The sequence below is a fragment of the Lutjanus erythropterus genome, chromosome 6 (assembly GCF_056507025.1).
Source record: "Lutjanus erythropterus isolate fLutEry1 chromosome 6, fLutEry1.hap2, whole genome shotgun sequence".
Taxonomy (NCBI): Eukaryota; Metazoa; Chordata; class Actinopteri; order Lutjaniformes; family Lutjanidae; genus Lutjanus; species Lutjanus erythropterus.
In genome coordinates, this window is record NC_139322.1 from 41,896,950 (window position 1) to 41,920,327 (window position 23,378).

The 23,378-nt window shown below is 39.0% G+C and overlaps 1 protein-coding gene across 1 annotated transcript; it reads right to left on the reverse strand.

Moving 5' to 3' along the window:
- Positions 1 to 5,774: 5,774 nt before the first annotated feature.
- On the reverse strand, positions 5,775 to 23,354 carry dedd (death effector domain containing). The gene is made up of 5 exons (XM_084721961.1): positions 23,010 to 23,354; positions 13,253 to 13,892; positions 10,363 to 10,467; positions 10,080 to 10,217; positions 5,775 to 7,309 (listed from the first exon to the last, which is right to left on the reverse strand). The coding sequence occupies exons 2-5, from the start codon at positions 13,815 to 13,817 to the stop codon at positions 6,903 to 6,905; spliced, it is 1,215 nt and encodes a 404-aa protein (XP_084578087.1). The 5' UTR covers positions 13,818 to 13,892; positions 23,010 to 23,354; the 3' UTR covers positions 5,775 to 6,902.
- Between the last annotated feature and the right edge of the window lie 24 nt (positions 23,355 to 23,378).

A 23,378-nucleotide genomic window follows, 5' to 3' on the forward strand; every position in this document is an offset into this window, starting at 1 on the left:
TAAACCAGAACACAACAATGACCCCCTGACCCCCTGCTTGCTGCCTGAGGCCACCTCCTGGAACAGTCCTCACTTGCTGTGGTGGAGCTGTTTGAAGTGCACACAAGAAGGGCAGCTGCTCAGCACCTCCACCCAACCACTCCATGGCTGGGCCCTCAGTCTTGTTAAAGGAGAACTATTATGCTTTTCCTCTTTTCTGACCTATAAATGTTGTCACAATGTCAGATACTCGTGTTAAACGATTCCAAAGCATCAAATAATGAGGTTCATGCATTTGAAAGTGAGCCCTGCAAGCTGTTTTGGATGGCTCTGCACACTGTTTTACTGCCTTTTTTTTAACGATGTAGTCCCACTGACGTAATGTGTGCCAGACTTACTTATATGGTCATACCCAGGCATATGCTCTAGGCCTGCCCGCTACCCCACTCTGTTTCGGAAGTTATATCGCTGTGCGCTGCTCTGCTGTCTACAACGATTTCAGTGTTAGCACGTTGAGCAATGGCTCCCAGAAAATGTTTGTTTGGGTGTGAGGGAAAGTTAACTTTGTTTAGCTTTCCTAAAGAGGCAAGCGCCAGGCAGAAGTGGATAGAGTTGCTTTTTCCCGGCCAGCAAAAGAAAAATACCCCCGTGTTTGTCTGTCTGCGGCACTTCACATGGGACTGTTTTGTCAACATGGGCCAGTACGAAGCTGGATTAGCCGGTAGCCGGGCTTGGCACGTTCACCAGCCCTTTGGAAGTCCTCGGGAGTGTGACCAATTACAGCGGAGTGGGCTTGGCGGGAGGCGTACATGGAGGAGGGCTGGGGGTGGAGTAAATTACACAGACTGTTTTCGCAGGATGCAGAAAATACAAGGAAGCGATGCAGCGAGAGGCACAGCGTAAAACAAAAGCCAGAAAATGAGTATAATAAGTCCTCTTTAAGGAAAACTTTTTTGCTTTTCACAGGCGCAAAAAGCTCAACAACCAAGACTGCCAAAAATGGGTTCAACTGCACAAGGCACTATCAAGGACACAGTGCCGTCCACTTTGACCCCCATCTTTTTGTCTCCAATGTCTAGTTATACAATGAACCTCTCATTCAGCATCAGTGTTTGGTTTTCCTCAAGGCAGCAGAAGGAGGTTGCAGCATTACTAGGCGTTCACAATAAAATCCTGTGGACTGATTTCAACCAGATATTACTGTATTAGTGAATGCAAATGTTAAAACATACTTCACAAACATTATCATTTATTATTCCTCATGGGAAAAGACATATTGTATGTGTTATATGTTGTTCTCACCAGTCACCCGACTGCAGTTAGTTCATTCTTACCTGTGCTCACACCCGAGAATTTACATATATGCATAATGTGTTTTTTACCCATCACACCACGTTTTTGTGGGTCACCCAGTTGGTACCTGTATTTATCTGACCTGCTGCAGGGCTTTAGTCCTAGTGTCTTATAAAACAAACTAATTTTAACTGCATTAAATGTACCCTATTTTATTTCAGACAACTATATTGATTGCTGAGATACGCTCTGTTGTTTATTGCAGATGTCACTGTTGATCATAATGCTTTATCACCGGTGCTTTATTGTTGATGGTATGTTTTTATGATTGCACTGATGATGTATCATTTTTTATACTTTATATAAAAAAAAAAGTGATGAAGCACTATTTAATAAAAACGACTTGCAAATTCTATAAAAAAGAAAAAAGGAAAAAACATACATACAAAAACCAACCACATTAACAAGTACACAGGACTAGCCAGCATATTTTCATAAATTTGTTTAATCTATTTTGCGCAAAGTCTGATCATACCGACAGCAGACTGCTGCAGCAGTGGTTAGTCAAAGCTCAGATAATCTATAAATTAACTGACTGTAGAGTATTCATAGCATATAGAAACACAGCAAAGTTTACTTTTATTGGTCAACAAGTCATCAGGACCAACCACCAAATCTTTTTTCATTTCATTCATCGCATGTGTTGAAAGCAATACTATCATGGTGGTGGAGTATGGTTCACACTGCCATAAATTACATTCAAGTCTCTGCAAGAACATTCATGGCCTGAATAAACTTGCATAATTTAACAGAAAAAATGTGTTGCCTGGATTACCTCTTCATTGTCTTCCTCATGTTGTAAGCATGGTGAGCTGGGGCAATGAGTGAAAGGGATGAGGACCAATGTCTAAGAGAAATGAGATGCATCCAGAACCAGTCTAAGGTACATCATCATACACACTTTAAACATGTATTCACACATTCAACATCATACAAGTGGTGTGTGTCAAGGTGGTTTAAGGTTTAGGTCAAATTTCTAAAATGTAGGTATAACCCAAAATAAGGAGTAGATCTATCAGGTAGCTGTTTGTTTAAATATGTCCTTTATATTTTCTTATCTGAAAATTTTTATACGTATCATGTGACATAAAATATAATAATAATTAGGACTGGGACATCAACAAAACCCATCCATTTCATTTATTAACAGTCCCACTCGTCTGTTTCCTCAAAGAAATGCAAAATTGAAGTAAGAAAACCTGACATCCAATAAAGTTATTTACAAAATGTTAGCACTGTGAGTTTCTATGACATTTCTGGAGATCAGAACAGTTTACATGCAATTTTGCGTAAGAGACAGCTGCATTTAACAACTAACAGAACATACAATCAACAGAACATACACCAACCTATATAATAGATACTAACTTGCAACCTTTACATGAAATTCCACTGGGGTAAAAATATAAAATGTAGGCCTACTCTATATAATTCACAGTAATAGTGGCCTGTCAATCATGACTTGTGCGTTCTAATGTGTATCCATGGATGGTACAGTAGCCGAGATAAGATAGGGCTTTTTTTAAGCAGGAAGAATATATTTGGTAGAAACATACACTGAACTTTTAATAGGGTACACATATGCTTTTTATGTCCACCATTTGGCTATGAGCACTGAGTAACAGAAATATGAAGGAAAATTGTCAAATGTTAGCATTAGAGACTGGCATTTCAAATAACAATTCATACTAAAATGACATTCAGTCTGTAATCTATTTCCGTAACAAAATCAACATAATCTCATCACAAAACAGCATTATGCTTATACGTTGTCTCTGATATATAATTATTGATATTAAACAGGTATTTTGAGTTTTCTTTGAAACATAACCAGTCCTGGTACAACAGCAATGACATTTTAGGATGTCAAATTCTTCCTTTTTTAAAAAAACACAGTTTATGGAATTTAGCTTCATTTCCACCCAAAGTACCTGGAACTAAAACTTCCAGGAACCACTTTTTGAGGAACTAAGATGTTCCTTCAGCCCATTGTCATCTGCATTTCCACCGCAGTCTTAAGACCCATGACAATTAGTGAAATTAGTCTGCTAATGAAAAAGCACTAACAATTGTTAGATGTCATTTTTGCACACAACTATACAACAATGAGGCCTGGACTTCATTATCTGACGTATATTTTCCTCCATGTTGACGTGCTGAAACACTATGAACCAAAAATAAACTTCTTTGCAGGTGCAGGTTTTTAAAAATGGTGTTTGAAATAAATTGCTGCTACTACATGACCACTCAGAAATGGTTTGTAACACCCAGTCGTATTAATGAATCAATGTTGCAACCCCCACCTACAAAGTTCCTGTACTTTAAGAGAGTACCACTCCCCCAAGCAGGGACATTTGGGGGGATAAAACACTGTTCCTGTCGCTCAATTTCGACGCTGCTGTAGAAATATGAAGTGTTTCTCCAAAGGGAAAAGTTCCCACGGTGGAAACGGCTTTTGACTACTATTTCTGACTATGGGGCCCCGTTAACATCGGCGTCAACTCCAGTCCAGTATCTCAAGGAATTGTGTCCATATTGGATAATTTTGTACCTTGTGATTTATATCGAATGCCAGTGCAGGCAGTACTCTGCCCTTTATGCAGCGACTCAAAAAGTAAGGGTAATGAGGTTATGAATGGGTATGTGTGACTGACTTTGATACAGGAGACTAAATTGCACCCTGACACAGACGTGCTAGATTTGCAAACATTTGCTCATTTATTAAACATAACCACAATCTTTCTAAAACTATAACATACTAGTTTCCGTGCTCAGATAGAACAAGAATTTGACAGCTGTTGTCATAATCCAGGATTTTGCAGGATCGTCCAATACTGACATTCTTGTCAGGTGATAAGGTTGGTCAACTCGTATTTTTTGTTTGTTTGTTTTTTTGTTTTGTTTTATTATTTTTTTGTTTTGTTTTGTTTTGTTTTTTCTGTTATAAACTGAACTTGAACACAGCACAAACACTACAGCCAAAAGCCAGTTGGCCACCAGCATACATGGAAGCATGGTAACCCAGCAAACAAGCTTATCATTTTCATTCCACTGTCAACTCAATTTAAGTTTTGCCATGTAATACTCTGAACAGAATTTTGATGGAAAAAATCTTAAAAAGGCAAAAATTATGGATAAACTGAACTAAGTGTGTGAAATCAATGACTAACTTAGCTGAACTGCCAGTTTAACAGCACTCTCACCATCACCATGTATTATTAACGTAAAATAATACATGATCAATTAGCTGCTGATCAGGGACACGTGGACACAACACAAAAACTACTGGTGATAGGGGGTTAACAGCACGTTACACTCTTGGGTGGGTATAGGGTACATCATGAACTTATAATGTTGTGCACAGTTTGTGAGGCTTTTTGATACTGCAATGCTAATAAAATGAAAGTATACCTAAAAATAACAAACTGTATGTGATGAATGAACCAGCCCATATAACCTACTCTTCTGAAAACAACAGCCAAACATTATGTCAGATCAGCTCAGTTTTTAGATCATTAGCCTTGTTGAAATTCTGCAGCCCAGAGAAAAGAAAACTCCAGTCTAGCTGAAAAGTACAGCTCCTGTATGAATGAAGCATGAATGAGGGTACAACCATAAAATCTACAGCAACTGTGTGATGCCATCATGTCAACATGAAGCAGATTCTCTAATCTCTAACATCCTTTTAAAATCCATGAGGATTTGATGCTGTGCAGGGGGCTCTGCCAGAAACACTAAGATGTGCCTAACAAAGTGGCCACTGTGTATTTTATCACTGCATAAAATTAAAGCTATTATCAGTTAATACTGTCAACACGTTTGTCACAGGCCAAAGACAATAATTTCTCCTGTTAATCTGCCTCATTCCATGGATACAAAAAATAAAATGAATATAAATTCACATTTTAGTTAATTTGCACATCAAGTTACACTGGAAAGGTGGTATTCTGCCACTAGAAGCATTTTATTTAAGATCTGCCCTAAATTGTAGATGATTAACATGCTATATACCTTACTATTATATTGGTCTGCACAGCACTACTGTTTTCTGTTTTAAACCCTTGATAAAAGAAGATGTGTGGAGCTGCCTCACCTACTTGCACAGAAGGATGTAACTGAGGACACTGATACTTAAACCTTGTTCTGACTGCCAGCCCAAATCCCTTTTTGGCACATCCAGATTGCTTTTAGAATAGTGCATCGGAGTGGCTGAGCACCACAAAGCACAACAAAGCACAACAACGACGAAGGAGGCTGGTACACCTAATGCCTACGCTGTTACCACAACAACCTGTGCAGCCGATCTGATTGCTTGCATCTAACAGTGTGGACATTCTGTCTTAAAGATCTGATTTGAGACACAAATCTGATTTGTTCTGCACTGCCTGCTTTGAGCATATGAAGTCAACTACACCCTTATCCACCAGGAAGCAAGACATATCCACAAAAAAGATGCTGAGGATTTAATGTGAGTTCAACTACGGCTTTGCAAAAAAAATATCCTGTGAATGAGATGACTCTACACATATTGGCTGTGATTTTCACGTGCTGTTGATTTGTAACTGAATGCCGTATCAAATTTAGAAAGACAGTTCAGTGTTGTGTGAGTGAACATGAGCGAGAGGGTGAGGTACAGAGGAGCAGGCTGACAATAAAACTGTCACTGATCTGGACATCCACACAAATCTTAAACACTGGTGAATAACTCCATGTTTCATTGGATAAGATTCGACACATTTGGATGATCCACAAAGTTTGAAATATTGGCAGTGACTGGACAATTAAAATTTCAAATTAGGCTAGAATCACAGCTGTTGGTAACACGCCATGGTTTAAAACAAAAAATTAGTTAAAACAAAGCCAAGACAACAATGTTGACAGTGACCAAATACAAGCCAATAAAAAACTGCTCTGAAATGGTTCATCATTACAAACAAGGAAATTCTGCAAAGTCTTGGGAAAGTAGAATAATAAGCTGAAAGAAATAGAAAAACAAATTGTAAGTAAACTACAGCTTCCTATAACATACAGAACACTCTCATTGGGTTAATCCAATCAACTTGTAATGTACCTGAAAAAAGATGAACCAGTTTGACAATAAGGTACAACTCCCACTGGGAGTAACTTGTCAGCGTTAAGCATGTTTCCTGTATTGAAAATAACTACACTTTTGAACAGGGGTGAAGAGTATCATTTGAGTTAACAAATGTGTTTCAATGAACTAACGTACAAGAAAAAAAGAAAATAATTCAATTCAATGCACACATGAATCAGCATTCTCCTCCTTTAAAATGAACAGCTCAACATTCAAAATAATGTCAACCTGTACGCATCATCTACTTCTTTTTGCTAACATAGTTCTCAATCACCTCGCATGCTACGCTAAGGGGTGCCAAATAGATATCATATGGCCTTAGCTCTCAAAGAATCAACGCGGTGGCTAATAGTTCTTTAGTTCCTTTCAGGCACACACTTCAGGCACCTCAAACGACACACCCACATCTCACTCCACTCCCTGTGGGGGAAACTCAGCAGCGGTCCACCTGTATGCTACCACCTGGACAGTGTGTCTAAGATACGGAGTCTTTACTTGCTCCTGGTGGGCTCCCTCCACTTGTGACCAAATTCCGGAGCAGTTTGCGTCTCCCTGCCTGGTAGTCCTCCTCGTCAACATTGACCAACAGTTTTATAGCTTCGTGGCCCACGGCCTGTTTTAAGGAATCTGTGATAAAGACTCCTTTAAGGGCCTCTAGCAATGATCCATTGATGTAGTCCCTCCAGAAGGCATCCAAGTAGGTGAGCTCAGAGAACTTGATGTCACAGATGATGGAGCCCAAGTCTCGGGATTTGAGGATAGTATTTGCCTGGTTGAAGCGCTCAAACTGTCGCTCCACGGCCTCTTGCTTGTTGGAGAAGACGTTCCCCTGTAGCGCAGATTCATGCTGGCAGTACTCAGCCCGCACCCGGAGGCGGATATCTGAAGGATGAGAGCACAAGGTAAAAAAAAACATTAAGTGCTTGAATCAGAACGAGGCCTGTTCCATGTTGGTGGAACATGCCTGACAGAGATGTTGCTCTGACCTACCAAGTCTGTCTTTGCATGAATGTGAGCACTGAGCCACTGACACAGGCAGGCAGACTTACTGGGGTGTGTGTGTGTGTGTGTGTGTGTGTGTGTGTGTGTCTATTTGATTTTCTTAAGTATCATGATTCTTTTTTTTTTTAGGATTTCTGAATTGATTTTTATTTGCTGAATCATTTTTTTCTTTATAAAATTTACTAGCTTTGTCCATTAGCTTAATATTTTAACAAATGGATGTATTTTATTTCACATGCTGAATATTAAATGACATGTTCATACATAGAGGCAAATATTTACTCCGCTCTGTGGAGACAAACTCTTAAATGCTGACTTCATATTGCTAACTCAGAAAAGATTTTATGACAAAATGAAGAGAGCATTTGAAGGTGCTGTAGCTGGTCAGTGTGAAGTGCTGAAGCCAAAGTAACAGACTATATTTTTTTTCATTTAATTTATTTTCTTCTTTTTTATCACTTATTATTCTTATGGCACTAGCTTGCTGAACAGGAACAGCTAAATGTAGCAGTTTACTTTAAAAAGTATTTTATTTACTACTTTATATACAGATTTATGCTGCTGACAAATATTATATAAATTCGAACACTGACTGACATGTGATGTGCATTGTTTTTGGAAATATTAATCCTGATATACTGTCTCTAGGGGTGTTTGGTTCAATTTTTTCCCATGGTCTAGTGTTAAAAAACTAAAAGCAAACTGGTGAATCTCAATAATTAAATATTCATAGTACATATCTAATTGGCACCCAAGTATCACGATAGTATCAGGAGTACAAGTATCAGGAGATCGTCCCAGCCCTAATATTTACATCACGTTTGTCGTTAAGTAACCAACAAAGTCTGATAAGTCAGGACCTTTTTTTGTTTTTAAAGGGAGAGATAATTATTGTAAAGAGCATGAAAGACACAGAAACAGCAGGCAACATTTTTTCTACCATCACACTGCCATGCTCTTGTCCAACCAATCATTGGTTGGACAGTCACTGGTGTTACTTTTGTAAGGAGAGAAGTGCTTTTTGATCTATTGTTGTCAAGGGAGGGACATGCAGACCTTATGTACTTTTATTAATCAGTGGTTAGGTTGTTCACTGAACATTCATTGGCTCCAAACTAATTGACACCATATCAAAGTAGCAGCACAACTCTGTACACCGGCCCTCAGGCTCAGAGGACAGAAGAGCTGAGTGGAGAAAAAGTTCATTTTTGTTGAAAACGCGTGTGGATTTTACTCCATCACTCCTTTCTTAATGGGTGCCTGCTAGTATCATTTCAAGCTCAATAATGAATAAATACCAGCTGTTTCTGTTTTAGTGTTCATTTTGTCCTGTTGAATTTGGTGCTAGCATCTTGTTAATGTGGCAATTCTTACTGGCTGTGGTGATAATGATGTTGTAATATTTAGAGACCAAGAGAGACCATGTTACCACTAAATCTCATTTGAAGAACCTAAATAACAACAGTAGTCATTTGTTGTGGAATGGAAGCCTGCTGGTTCTGCTCTGTGATCCTTGTTGCCACTGTGTGTGTATTACTACTGTATGTAATGCTAATTATTTGAAAAAGATCAATCATCAAACTGCATGTTTGGAAATGTTGTGTAACTTTGACATCCTATTCAGGCTAGCAGATAGAGTCACTCTGTGCACTGTGGCTGATTTAAGTAATCTACAGATAATGTACAGCTTTGTTCCCGTTGACCAATTGACTGGTTGAAGAGTAGGTACAATTTCGGACAACCATATTTTCTTTGGTTGACTACAGCCCTTGAGGTAGTATTAATCATTCAGTACATTTCAATGCATTTAACTAGTAAAGTTACTCAGAGAAACCAGGTCATGCAGACCATCAGAGAATGCATTTTTATGCATTGTAGCAACCTGGATACTGCAAATTTCTGTAAACATGCTAGTACAAAAACAAACGACTCAGATTTCTCTCCAACTACTACAGCCTTTGAGATTAGTGGAGGCCAACTGACAGGGAGACAGCACCTGGGGTGATTTAACGTTACAGCGGCACTGAACAGACTCTGACTCCAGGGACAATGAAGACATTGCAGGTTCAGCCATGAAGTAGTTGAGGAGCAGGAGCATGAGTATTTGTGATGTTTCAAGTTATTTATTCCTGTGTTTTACATAACAGTTGTGTGAGGTTATATTGTGATGAAATAAATAAACAAAAGTTCAGTCTTCTTGCTGGTTGTTCAGACATATCAGAGTTATTAGTCTTTTTGCTCCTACCATTTAACAGGCAGCTTACTTTTTGCCCTAAAATATGTATTTAAATAATTAAATTAATATTATAAACATTCAACGACTAGTCGACTAATGACTTCAACTGACATCTACTGGTGAACCAAGAAAATCTTTAGCTTGGTGCAGCCCTAGTAATTTGTTCTATATTTTTATTTATCTCTTTGTCCAATTTGACTCAATCAACCAATCAAAAAGGAACCACATCAAAATGTTCTTATACAACTTTGGTGTACAAGATAAATAAATGTATCCAAGTACACACACATTTAAAAGTGTCCTGGTTGTGTATGTAGATGTGTTCCTAGGTGGTTCTAAACCAATGTCTCTGGACTGGATCATCATACTCTTTGAGACCAGATGATTATTCCTCTATGTTGTGTTTCTTTTTACCACATGTTTGCTTCTCTCTGCAGTCAGCTGAGGAATGACTTCTCCTCCGTTTGCGGTTAGGCGCAGGAGGAGCTGGCTTTATTCGGGGAGGGCCAACATGGGGTCCTGACGGGGAACAGCAAATGACTGGCTGAGGACCTAGAAAGTGACATTTAACATTAATCAAGCTTCTGTATCACAGTGTAAAATTACTTGTAAAGACTTTCCATGAACTGCAGATTACTAATCTAATCTCTTGTCTTGCTGATTGAAGAAAGAAACTTGAACCCACACAAACACCCACCTGTTCTTCTGTGCGGTGCAGTGTCCTTGCTCTGCACAGCTCCTCTTGGTGAAATGTAGCGCACTGATGTCTCTTCCAGGTACTTGTCAACAGGGTCTGGGCACACTGAAACCACAGTTGATTTCTGATGTTATTTTTAATTGTGATACTAATCATCACATTCAAACCAGTGGAATACATCACACAGAAAGCAGAGCAGATGTTGCGATTGTCAGCTTTGTACACTGCCAGGGTCAATATAGGAATGATCACCTCAGTAAAGTACACAGTATGGTTGGGTGATGTCCAGACCAAATGAAACACTGTGATGGACGATGATATCTGCTGGGTCCTTAAGGGTCTCTTTCTCTGCACTACATATTTGTAACAAAGTTGTATTTAATAAGAAAATACAAACACAATGTGGAGTTGTGGTCCAATGAACAGCAGCAACAGCTTATTTTTATTTACTGTCCTGCATGTCAAAAACAGAACTTAGAGGACTCAGTGGTCGCTGACTGTCATCCATCGCCTCAACCCTAGTAAAAAGCAACATGTTTATGATGAATGTGTCTCCTTATATATTTTTTGGAAATAAAACTAATTTACTTGAGAAGTGAGTGAGTTAGATTTTCAAGCAATACAAATAATGTACCAGGTCCATTCTAACTTCTGTTTTGGTTGCTAAAACATATTTTTCATACGAGGTCTGCTCCGGTCATTTTCCAAATGTGTCGACTGAAGGTACTGTCATATCTGCGTTCCCAAGCAACAACATATAAACAAAGGTTCTGAGGGAAACACACAGACACAATCCATGGCAGTGGCTGGCAACAGGGTTAAGAAGGTAAAAAAATAATTTGATGTGTACTTGACTTTTTTGTTTGGCCCATGTCCCCTCTGTCAACATAAGAGACAGCGTGATTTATGATCTTTATGATCAGGCAGCCACCAGGGGGCAAATTAGATGTTTTGACTTTACTTTTAGTAAGCTGTCACGTCATCTTTATGTATGTCAATGCAAATAACCAGCACAACATTTGGTGATAGCAAAATTGATGCAACACAACAGATGAACATCAGTCATTGCCGCTGGTGAATGTCATCATATTTGACTAATTGTTGGCAAATTCCTATCAGCCCCTACTATTGTTCAGCCAATGAATCTGTGCATTTCTATTCTCCTGCTTTGTCCTCTCTAGTCTGCTATCTGTTCTCTGTGTATGAAAAAGCCCAGCCCCATTCTTCAATCAGAACTGTGCTCAGAAGTGTCATCCTGTCCACTGCCAAGACTACACATTATCAGACTTAATTACTGGCTCAAATTCCATTATCAGAACAATAACAGTAAGTTAATTTATTTACTTTTTGATCAATTAATGGTTCAGTTTCAGATGAAGATCAGCCATGAATATATTGTGCATCCCTACTTTCTATTTGCCCCTCTCTCTCCTTCTGTCTCCTTTGTAGTCTGTTCACATTTAAAATTAGTTTATTAATTTTTGTTTTCGGTCACAACACCAGATCATCAAAGTCAGGCAGCCTCTGACCCGTGCCCAACGCTGGTCACAAGGAGGGTTGTGAAAAATTGTCAGCTGATGCTGCCCAGCTGGATGGGCATGCAGCCAGATGAACATTTTCTTAAAAGATTTCTACTTTTCATCTTACAGTTTGAGTTCTTATGAATAGTGGTAGTATGAGTGCAATTTTTGTAATTTTATTTTAGTAATATAATGGTGTGCAGACTGAGAACTGCCGCTCAGAGACACTTTCATTCAGAGCAACAGTAGTGTGTCAGACAACAAGTGCACTGAGCTCGAGGACAAATGAGAGGAACACAGCCTCTAGTGCCAGACTATTATCATATTTAACACTGTGAATTGAGGATTTATTTCATCCAAACCAGAGTTGGTGACTAACAAAGACGGTCTTGGTGAGTGTTACATTGTTTTTCTGTCAGGTTTGAATGAAGTGTGCTTTACAATGAGTAAACAAAGCAATAAAGCTTGTCTTAGTAAAAGGCTAAAAGAAGAACTTTGGATTCAGAATGTGCATGGTTGTATCTTTCTGTTTAATAAGTAAAATAAGTGTAGGAATGTTTAAGTTCTTGACAGTCTGTGACTTTGTTTTGTTTATTGGATGTAGCAGATCTCTCAGCTAATACTCAGGAGGATGGGAGGAGGTGGGAACAACTCTATCGCCAATCGTGGGTTGATGGGCTGACAGTGGCCAGCTGCTGATTCATATAGGCTATTACAGCTCTTATCATAAAACACAAACTTTGTGATAACTTGTCAACATGGTTAGTAGTATAAATTGAAGGACAGAAAACTTTCGAAAAACATACCTTATTCTGCTATCGTTGTGTGGTTCTGCCCTCTGTAGTGTGTAGTTATCACATGTCAAACCCAGTAGACATCTGCTGTTGTCACAAGCTACCTGGCTGCCTGCTGCTGATTTCTAGCAAAATATTCTGCCGTTTTTGCCACTTATTTGGTTTGTCTGAACTGAATCCCAGCTCTCAACAGTCATGGTTCGCCATGAAATGCATAACACACAAGTTGTATGTTCAGTATGGGTATTTGTATAATTCTGGGTGGCTGAAATCCTTCCTCAATTCTTTTTCATCATAGATTGCTATCTAAAAATGCTGCTGTCATAAATAGAGCTCATTCTAGTCCTTAATGGAATTTAAACTACTAAGAGCCAGCTCGGGCCTCATGGCTCATTAAGGTGTGCCAAGGAAACTTTTTCTAACTCTGGATCTTTTGAGTCTATATGCTGCATGAAATAGAACCACATGACCTGCTTTCACGAGACCTTAGAATTATATGGGTCAAATTATAGTATTTAAATTTATTTGAGTATGTAAAGCTTGGTGTGAACATAGTGCCGACCTGGCTATACTCACCGGCCTGTCGTTTCCTGAGTGTGACATAAGGCAGTAGGTCGTGGCGGGTAATAATCCTAAGAAGCTGGAGAACGTGTCTGAAGTTGGTCTCATCACAGCGACCCTGGCGCTCTAGGGCCAGCAGGAAATCCCGTCCACTCCTGATGCCGCCACGCTCATACTCGTCAATCACATCAACAAACAGGAACGACAGTACCCTGACATCCCGATGTGTCAGCTGTGCTCCAACTATGTCAAACATGCGGTGCAGTGAGTACAGCCCGTGAGAGTTGTCCACTGCTTCCTCAGGCCATGGCTCAAAGCCCCCATCTCTTCTGGACGAGCTGGAGTTGGTGCAGGAGGTAGAAACGTTCCTGTTGGCCACCTCCCCACTGGTCGCTGCCACACCGGAGCAGCCCGGCCTGCCTGTCAGAGCTCTGTGGTCCACAGGCCCAGCAGCTGCACTGCTGTGACTCGAGTCTAGTTGATTAGCCTGAATGTGAGGCCCGGCCTGCTGAGCAGAGGAGTTCTGGGCAAGGTGGGGAGGAATGACAGCATTGGGGAGCTGTGGCTGCTGTGATGTCATCTCAGGGCCCAATGGTGATGAGGGATGCTTGAATCCCTGCAACTCCTGCGGTCTTTGTCTGCTCCAACTGATGGGCTATGTACACAGAATGGGAGAATCGTTATTATTATTCAATCATTTTAGACCAAATTCATTATCCGACCACATGATACAACTCCAAACACATGCAGGGTTTCCCACAGCCTATTACAGAGCAGGCAAGCCTGATCTCCTAATATCACAATTCTTTCTTTTACATAACATGCAGAGAAAAAGAGCACTGCCTCAACATAACACTCCATCCTCTTATTTTCTCATTATTTTGCATGCTTGGAACAAAACAGCAACCCAAAATATCGGTACCTGATGTCCCGGAAATGAGACTCATCAATCAAACAGCAACTGACAAATCCTTCTGATTCCATCTTTAACTAACACAGTGTGAGAAACTCAGGTTTCCTATATCTTTTCCCAGACAAATTCTAGCACTTTCCAATCATTTTACAGTGCATGTTCAAGCTTTTCCAGCAATGTACGGCTGTGGTAAATTAGGTCTACATATTTATATATGTATTGGATAGTCTACACAATTCTATCACTTCATATCATCATAGTAAATCAGATAAGTGCTGATAATAATATTCAATTAATGGATTATTAATTGAATATTATTTTGTGGTTTCTTTAGTCCTCTATGACAGTAAACTGAACAGAGTCGTGGACAGAAAAGGACATTTGAGGATGTGATACTGGGCTTGGGAAACACTGATCAACATTTCACACCCTTTTGTGACATTTTATTGACGAAAAACTAGAAATAATAATCAAGAAAATAATCAACAGATTCAAAACAACCAAATTATGCTTTCATGATAGATTTCTACAGTACAGTAAAAAAAATTGAAGGAAAACACAACAAAGTTTCACGTTTGTGTCACCTTTCAAGGCTCAAGAGGTTTCAAGTACTTTATCTGAAATCCAAGGACTTTTTAAAGGATTCCCATCCCTGTTAGAATCATTTTAATACCACTGTTACTTATTGCAATCAATGCCCTAAATCAGGGGTGTCAAACGTACAGCCCGCGGACCAAAACCGGCCCGTCAGAGTGTCCAGTCCGGCCCACGGGATGACTTTGCAAAGTGTGAAAATTACAGAGAAGACATTAATTTTAGGGTTGAAACCATTCCTACAGTAATTCGAGTAATTCGAATACTAAAACTGTACAGCACACTGTGCTTCACATGTTGGGGTTATTAAAGACCAGAGTACTGATGAATGCTGACATTTAAATTTTGATGTAATTTATTATCACACGGCTGCAGCATCTCTCCTCTCTGCGTCATTGCAGCTCCTCCATACACACACGTACAGTACAGACACACACAGAGGAGGTCAGTGTGATTCTCTGACCCTGTCTGTATCTGATCTGTTGACTTTCTTCATCAGCAGGATGTTTTATAAAGACAAAAAGACTAAACCTAAGTTTTTCCCTACATATTAATCCACCCGTGATTCAGTTTTCACAGCAGCAGAGAAGCTGCGTGTGGAGGAGACTGTTGTTAATGACAGAGTTTATTACAACAGAAACTAACGTGATGGTTAATGACATCGACATCAACCAGATGCACTTATAAAATTAAACAACTGTATAAGGACGTAAAACAGGAGAGTCTGTGTTTCTCTGTGAGAAACTTTCAGACCTTCTCACAGCAGAGTGAACAGGTGAGGGAGGAGAGGAGGACAGACTGATCACTAATCAATCACTGATACCGTTGTCCTCTTGGACTGATTAAAAAATAAAAATGACAAAATTGGTGACAAACCAAACCTGGGTGTCCACGAAAATAAAGTCTTTGTGTGAAACACTGCAGACATTACTACCTTTTACCTTTGTACTTGGAAAAAAAATAGAAAGTAAAGTAAAAACAGTAAAAGTAAAGTTAATTTACTGAGTATTTGACACCCCTGGTCTAAGATAAAAAAAAAAAACCTTTAACATGTTGCAAATCTGAAAAGCTGTTTAATAAGCATATGCTTAAAGGCATTTAAATGAAGTTAAGTGTTGGAGTTTGGTGACAAACCAAACCTGGGTGTCCACGAAAATAAAGTCTTTGTGTGAAACACTGCAGAGTGTAACATTGTGTTGTTTACAGACAGTCTGCTGTCAGTTAAGATCGCGCATTTGATTATTTTAGTAGAAATAACGAACACAAATCTTGCGAGACTTGTGCAAATAAAGAGTTACCTTCTAGACACGACTGAAAAAGGTGCGCAGCTCAAAAAATGTCACGGTGCTGATGTTTTTTATGTGGTGGCCACCATAAATATAACACTATTCACTGATCCACAGAGAGTCACTGAAACACTGATCACTGACCTTTTACTTTAGCAATTTATAGTTGTTCATTTAATAGACCTGTCTTATCTTCTATTTTGTATATTACCATTGTTCTTAAATAAAACAAAAGTAATGTAATAGAAAAAAATGCAGAACACGCAATATTTCTTATCTGATTACTCGATTCATCACCAGAATAATGGATAGATTATGCTTTAATTTTACTGGTCCGGCCCACTTGAAATCAAATTGGGCTGTTTTTGGCCCCTGAACCAAAATGAGTTTGACACCCCTGCCCTAAATCTTGTTGCAGTGTTGCAGTGAAAAGACAAGACAAATTTGTTTTATACCAAAGTGTAATGATGGAAGAGTGCCTGATTTAAAAGTAGGGCTAAGCAATACATAGATAAATACTGATATCATGATATGAGACAAGATATTCTTAAATTTTTAATAACATTATATTGCTATAATTTTCTAAACTTATCAGACTGTTCTAGCTGTTCTATGATTTCCTTTTACCAATTTAGTCATTATATCCACATCACTGATGATTATTTATCAAAAATCTGATGTGTTAATATTTTATGAAAACACCAATAGTTATCCCTACGATATTGTAGTAATATTGATTCCAAGGTACTCAACCTGTCATGCCTGCATCTGTGTTTAGAATGTACATGAGACTGCCTGCATCCATGACAATGGCTGTCTCACTTCACTTGTCACTGGCTAGCTAACTTGTTAAGAGGGGCAAGAAAAGCCAGATGATCCATTTTGGCTTTGATGAGTCGGGAGTCGTATCAGTGGAGAAGAGGAAACTCCACCTTCTTTGGAAGGTTTCTTCCGAGCTATTGGCCCAGTATCAAGATTTTAATGGGCACAGCATGTCAGTCAAATTCAAAATGAATCATCCTGCAAGTCAATATATATGTATATCCATTAATGCATGATCTGGGGAACTTAAAGTGTCACCATACTGTTTGAGTAGCTTTTCAATCAATATTGTTTCCTATCTTCACTGTCATTGACATACAGGCATAACACAAGTGACGCTGCCATCTTTGACTGATATTTTGAATTTAGAACAGGTTCTATACCATCCTAATGCAGGACTCCTTTCTAAGGAAAACTTTCAATTAGGATGGTTCTTTAATAGCTAAATTCCTATTCTATGATAAGAATGCATTTTTTTCCTTCTCCAGTTAGGTAACTACAAAGCCCAACTGTCATCCTAAACTGAGATAAGATAGGATATCACACATAGGAAGTTTCTACAATGAAGCCCCTGTTCTTCAGCAAGGATGAGCTGACCTCACCAGTATCCTGCACCACCAATTTAAAAAATCCTTGTTCACTCATTCACTACTCCTTGTATAACAGACACTGAGCAATAAACTGAGATTTACAATGGCTATGAAGCACAGTTGTTTGGGGTTATTACTAACTAGCCCACTGTGGAATAGTTAGAAGTGCATTGTGATGTACTGCATTGTGGGTTGTCCATATTGTGAAAACTACTTTGTTTTCAGTCCATTCCTCACTAAGAATTCAAACACTCAAATAATATGGTGAAGGGCAAATGTAGTGTAGTAAACGGCCATTAGGGAATGATATCAGACACAAACATCAAGCAGTTTCCTCAGGACACAGCAGCTGGGTTTAGACCAAACTACGGGTGCAGCTTAAACTACAGATTCTGAGGGAACAGTTCCAGACAACACAGGTCTGAATGTCATCTTCATAAATACAGACTACAGCTCATAGACAGCTAACAACAGCCAAATAAGTCTCAAATAAATATCTAAATAAAAACACCATATTTAAAGAAAATGTGAAAAGAATTACTTTGTGATGTGATTCCTCAGTATTGAGGTTTGCTGCATGCTAGGGCCGAATTAAATAGTGACTTGCAAGACTGAGGCTACATTTTACAGCAGTCAGGAGATAAATGTTACAGAAGAGTAGAGATAGACCGATATGTTTTTTTCAGGGCCGATACCGATACAGATTATTAGTAGTCAAGGATGCCGATATTCATTTGCAGTAAAAGTGAAAATATTGGCGTCAAGATTTTGTATAATATAACTATATAATATATAATATAACTCCAACACTTAACTTCATTTAAATGCCTTTAAGCATATGCTTATTAAACAGCTTTTCAGATTTGCAACATGTTAAAGGTTTTTTTTTTATCTGACCAGGGGTGTCAAATACTCAGTAAATTAACTTTACTTTTACTGTTTTTACTTTACTTTCTATTTTTTTTCCAAGTACAAAGGTAAAAGGTAGTAAGGTAGGTAATTTCACACAAAGACTTTATTTGTGTGGACACCCAGGTTTGGTTTGTCACCAATTTTGTCATTTTTATTTTTTAATCAGTCCGAGAGGACAACGGTATCAGTGATTGATTAGTGATCAGTCTGCCCTCCTCTCCTCCCTCACCTGTTCACTCTGCTGTGAGAAGGTCTGAAAGTTTCTCACAGAGAAACACAGACTCTCCTGTTTTACGTATAGACCTCCTTATACAGTTGTTTAATTTTATAAGTGCATCTGGTTGGTGTCGATGTCATTAACCATCACGTTAGTTTCTGTTGTAATAAACTTTGTCATTAACAACAGTCTCCTCCACACGCAGCTTCTCTGCTGCTGTGAAAACTGAATCACGGGTGGATTAATATGTAGGGAAAAACTTAGGTTTAGTCTTTTTGTCTTTATAAAACATCCTGCTGATGAAGAAAGTCAACAGATCAGATACAGACAGGGTCAGAGAATCACACTGACCTCCTCTGTGTGTCTGTACTGTACGTGTGTGTATGGAGGAGCTGCACTGACGCAGAGAGGAGAGATGCTGCAGCCGTGTGATAATAAATTACATCAAAATTTAAATGTCTGCACTCATCAATACTCTGGTGAAACACACATGTGAAACACAGTGTGCTGTACAGTTGTTCGGATTTAAACGGATTTTAGTCATTGAATTACTTCAATTACTGTAGGAATGGTTTCAACCCTAAAATTAATGTCTTCTCTGTAATTACATACATTTGACACCTCTGGTCTCGAGCCAGAGGAGGAGAAAGCAGACCAGTGGGCTAACGTTACTCTAAAAGCTAACCAGCCTTCACCTCAACATGCTTCCCTGCAATAAATCTGGACTGAATTGAGTTAATTAGGTTTTTACTCTCTCTCTCACTCACACACACATACTTCTACTATCATGGACTATTTCCATATCGATATTATCAGCAACTTTGTTTCAAGTGATTAACAGACACGTCTGGAGGGACTGCCAGCGAGCAGAGCAGCTGCTTATGTTTATATAACGTTATTGGGCTCACAGTAACGTTACTAGTAGTTGTGAGTTGTAGAGAACTGGGATGTTTATTGCAATTTCGGGAGAGTCTGCTGCCTTAACTTACCGTCGAAACAAATATCTGCTCTCCACTCCGCAAAACTTTTTCTACTCCCCTACGTGTGTGTGAGCTCTGTGCATACACAGCTTTCACTGCTGATTGGCTGTTACCCATGCTGTGGCTCTGCATGTAACCAATCAGATGGTGCTTTGGGTGGGACAATGCTCAAGACAGAGTAGTGACTGCAGACAGAGAGGCGCGGCTGCAACAGAGCCAAAATAACCCAGTTTTAAATTGATCTCTTATTGGCCGTTGGATTCAAAAAAAGGCAGATGCCGATATGCGTCAAGATGCCAAATATTGGTGCCGATAATCGCCCGGCCGATAATCAGTCTATCCCTACAGAAGAGCACCAAAAGAATAAAAAGGCATGTCAGAAATGGATGAATGTTTTTCATTGCCCTCTTCCAGATTCCTCATGGGGTCACAATTTTCCTGTATTTCTCTTGATTTTCTTCCTTTTTCATTATCACTGCCTGTTTCTGGCACTGTACAGTATAAACCCTATGACTCTGAAAGTCTACTGTTTCCACTTGGACAACAATACAGCCACACATCAAATGTAATTTTGTGACACAGAAGACAGCTACTGCTGCCTGCTGTATCCAGTTCTCCTTAATACATCCCCGCTCATACCTTGCCCTTCTCAGTGTGTGAAAGATGGAGAGAACAATGGGGAGTAAGAAAAAGAAAGACTTGACCAAATTTCAGACTTCCTGGAAAGGAGAATTCCTTTTTCTTATGTAAGGATTTCAAGGAAAGGGGCATATTAGGGGCAGCAAAGGGCCAGCTTAACTTACATACCTTTGGAAAAACATCTGTAAAATAGTAATTAGGGGTCCACGCAGCATTGCTCACTGTGAACCCCTATTGTTTTGTTCTAATTATTCTTTTTCTTATTTTTCTCCACTAAAATTGTTTGTGCAGCAAAAACAAACTTCACTTAAACTGACAGCTGGGTTACAAATCCCACCCACTACTCACACAACAAAAATGACACTCAATGACCTCAAGGCAAGTTTACATTTTTGCAATGATCTTGAAAGAGCTGTGGTGTGGACTAAAAATTCTTTGGCCGTTTTAATCGTTTGAGTCATCTGCATCTTTTCTAAGTTAGTCTTCTGCTTTAAAAAATGTGAACTTTTATAACTTTTCATCAAAAACCTATTTTTACAAATTCCTCCCACACTGTTGGGCCAATTGTCATTAACAGACCACTGATCTAAAGTTATCAAAGGAATTTTGATTTGTCAGTCTTTTTATTTTATGAGTCACACTTTTTTTTTTTTAAATCAAAATAGCTAATTTTTTTCAACATGTAATAATGTGAAATTTAGACACATGTTCAGGAGTGTTCACTAAGCTAATGTATTATAAGTCATTGTGTTTCACCACTAGGGGATGCCACAAATATATATAGTTTATGTCTCATAATTGGCTGCATGGTTTCATACGAAAAAAATGTTTGCATGCTCTCGGGTGATGACTCAGTCAATGCACGAATTTTGCAATGACTGATTAAAGTGGGCGGGTCTTATAACAACAAATCTAAATTTATCAATCCAAACTTCTAAAAATTAGCCATACACCCTACAGAGCTGAAATTTCTTCAGCACATCTACTGGACTGACTAAAGTTTGTCTAACTGCAACCTGTGGTCACTTCAAAAGTGCATCACTCTATGGTTTTATGAATATGGAAAATTAGTAAACATCTGTATCTTCACAAGTCTTCAGTCAAATGCAACCAAAATCAATACAGACATTCTGTAGATGGTTGATTTCAATTGTGTTCAAATCAGTCAACTGTGAGACCGCAGTGATATCCCAATATCTTGCTTTAATTTGTACTGTATGCACACAACATTTTCATTTTCTCTCAATGTTTGATAAAACATCACCAAAATATTTGTCACAACACCTTTTCAGAATTTTATCATTAACATTTTGACTCTTGTAAACGTCTTAAGTTTAAACCGATAAAAATGCCCCAGTTATCAAATATTTGATGTCACTGCATCAAATTGTAAGAAGGTGTGTAGAAACCATGTTTCCCAAGAGGGGCAGCTTGTAAGTCACATTTTTTGGAGATTCAAAGGTCAAGGGTTCAATTCCACATGTGCCAAAGTCCCATTTGCCAACAATGTGACAACCTCTGCATGGCTGTGTGTTGAGTGTCTTATCAATGCTTGTTTCTGACAAGCATCCAAATATTTGGAGACTGCTTGGTCCCCATTCATTGTCCTTGGCATTGTCCTTTTATCTATTTATTTATTTATTTTTTATTGTAATCAAGCTTGAAAGTGGACTAGATAAGGCTAAATGCTGTGGTTCCATTGAGTTTTTCAGCTAATAATTTATAAGTAATAAGAACTATAAAGTCATCCGTTTGCAAAAAAACAAGTGTAGTAGGGCTGCATAATCTGATAAATATGTGGCACGATAAGTGGAAATGATCCGTTTCTAATTCATGTTCACTAAAAAAAAAAAAAAAAACTGTTAAAATTGTGATGACGTGATATTTATTGAGGTCTTTACCTAACAAACATGTTTTCTTTCATTTGGAGAACAAGATTTTTAGGCCAGAGCAACTCTGCAGCACTACAGTAGACAATTACAATGCTGCTTTCTCACGTTTTTCCTTTTTCAAAAAACTGTGATTTGGATATTGCACTTGGCCATATTGTGAATGCAATTAATTGTGTGGCTCTGACGTGTACTTATTATTTTATTTTCCCTCATTCTTTTAATGTCACCAGAATGCAGGAAACAAAGTCTATGAAACTCAGTTTATTCAGGGACCTTGAAATCTGACCCCCTGCCTTGGTTTTAAAATCTTCCCTCTTTTAGATATTGGCAAGTATGCGAACAATACGCTAATGTTTAACTGCACTTATGAACACGTGAAATCACCATTATCGTTATATGGCCGTTACAGCCAGCTTAACGATAGCCAATGCTAATGTAGCTGACGAAAGCGGAGTTTGTGTGTATAACACGAGAGCTGAATCTTAAACAGTTCAGATTTGTTCGTTTATGTTGTAGAACAGGGAAGTACTCGCACTCCTCCACACATCCAGCTGTTTAACAAGACAGTTAACAAGCTAATAACCAGCCTGTTAGCTACCTAACGGGAGTTAGCAACGAAGCTAACGATAATTCTGTGGAAATGAATATAGTTGCAGGATGATCATGTGTGGTAGCTCACCAAGACAGGGAGTTGCTCTCTGATCAGCGTTTAACTGTTTGGGACTAACTAGCTTAGCTAAGGATTCGCACCGGTGCCGTTTATTTGCGTGTCTGTTTGTTATGATTGCTCAAAGCTAACTGTTAGCTAACGCTTAGCATTTGTCCACGTTTCCTGTGGTAATGTTACCATAACTACCTCACAAACAGCCGAGTGCGACAGATTGTTAGAGCAAGTCACATCTTTATCTAACGACAACTTTACATTACCTTCCGTCTTTGTAGATATTCGTGAAGAGTCCGGTTCTATCACAGGTCGGTAATAGCTAACGTGAAGTTAGCTTTCGAGTGTGTGAAAGCAGAGCGGAGCTTTTCTCAGGACACAAAACACGGCTCCGGTTCACGGTTCGGGTGGACCACAGGACGGAAGGTCAACAGACGTGTTTGCAGCCTCCCGGTGTGCACCGCGGCTTCTTTCATTCCAGGAGCAACTGTTGGTTTAACGGCTCTGGTCCTCAAACAGACATCATGGGGAAAACAAGCAATTTTCGTTCTTCAGCTAAAATGAAAGAACTTCCAGGTCACAGTGGAGTTTCAGTTCCGGGGTTACACCCAAATCTATGGCTAGTGTGACCGCAG

Excerpts from the sequence above, each read along its gene's own strand:
- dedd (XM_084721961.1), bottom strand. The coding sequence starts at position 13,817 with ATGACATCACAGCAGCCACAGCTCCCCAATGCTGTCATTCCTCCCCAC. Across the intron at positions 10,218-10,362 it reads TGCACCGCACAGAAGAACAG|GTCCTCAGCCAGTCATTTGC; the intron begins GTGGGTGTTTGT and ends GTCACTTTCTAG. Across the intron at positions 7,310-10,079 it reads CAGAGAGAAGCAAACATGTG|ATATCCGCCTCCGGGTGCGG; the intron begins GTAAAAAGAAAC and ends CTCATCCTTCAG.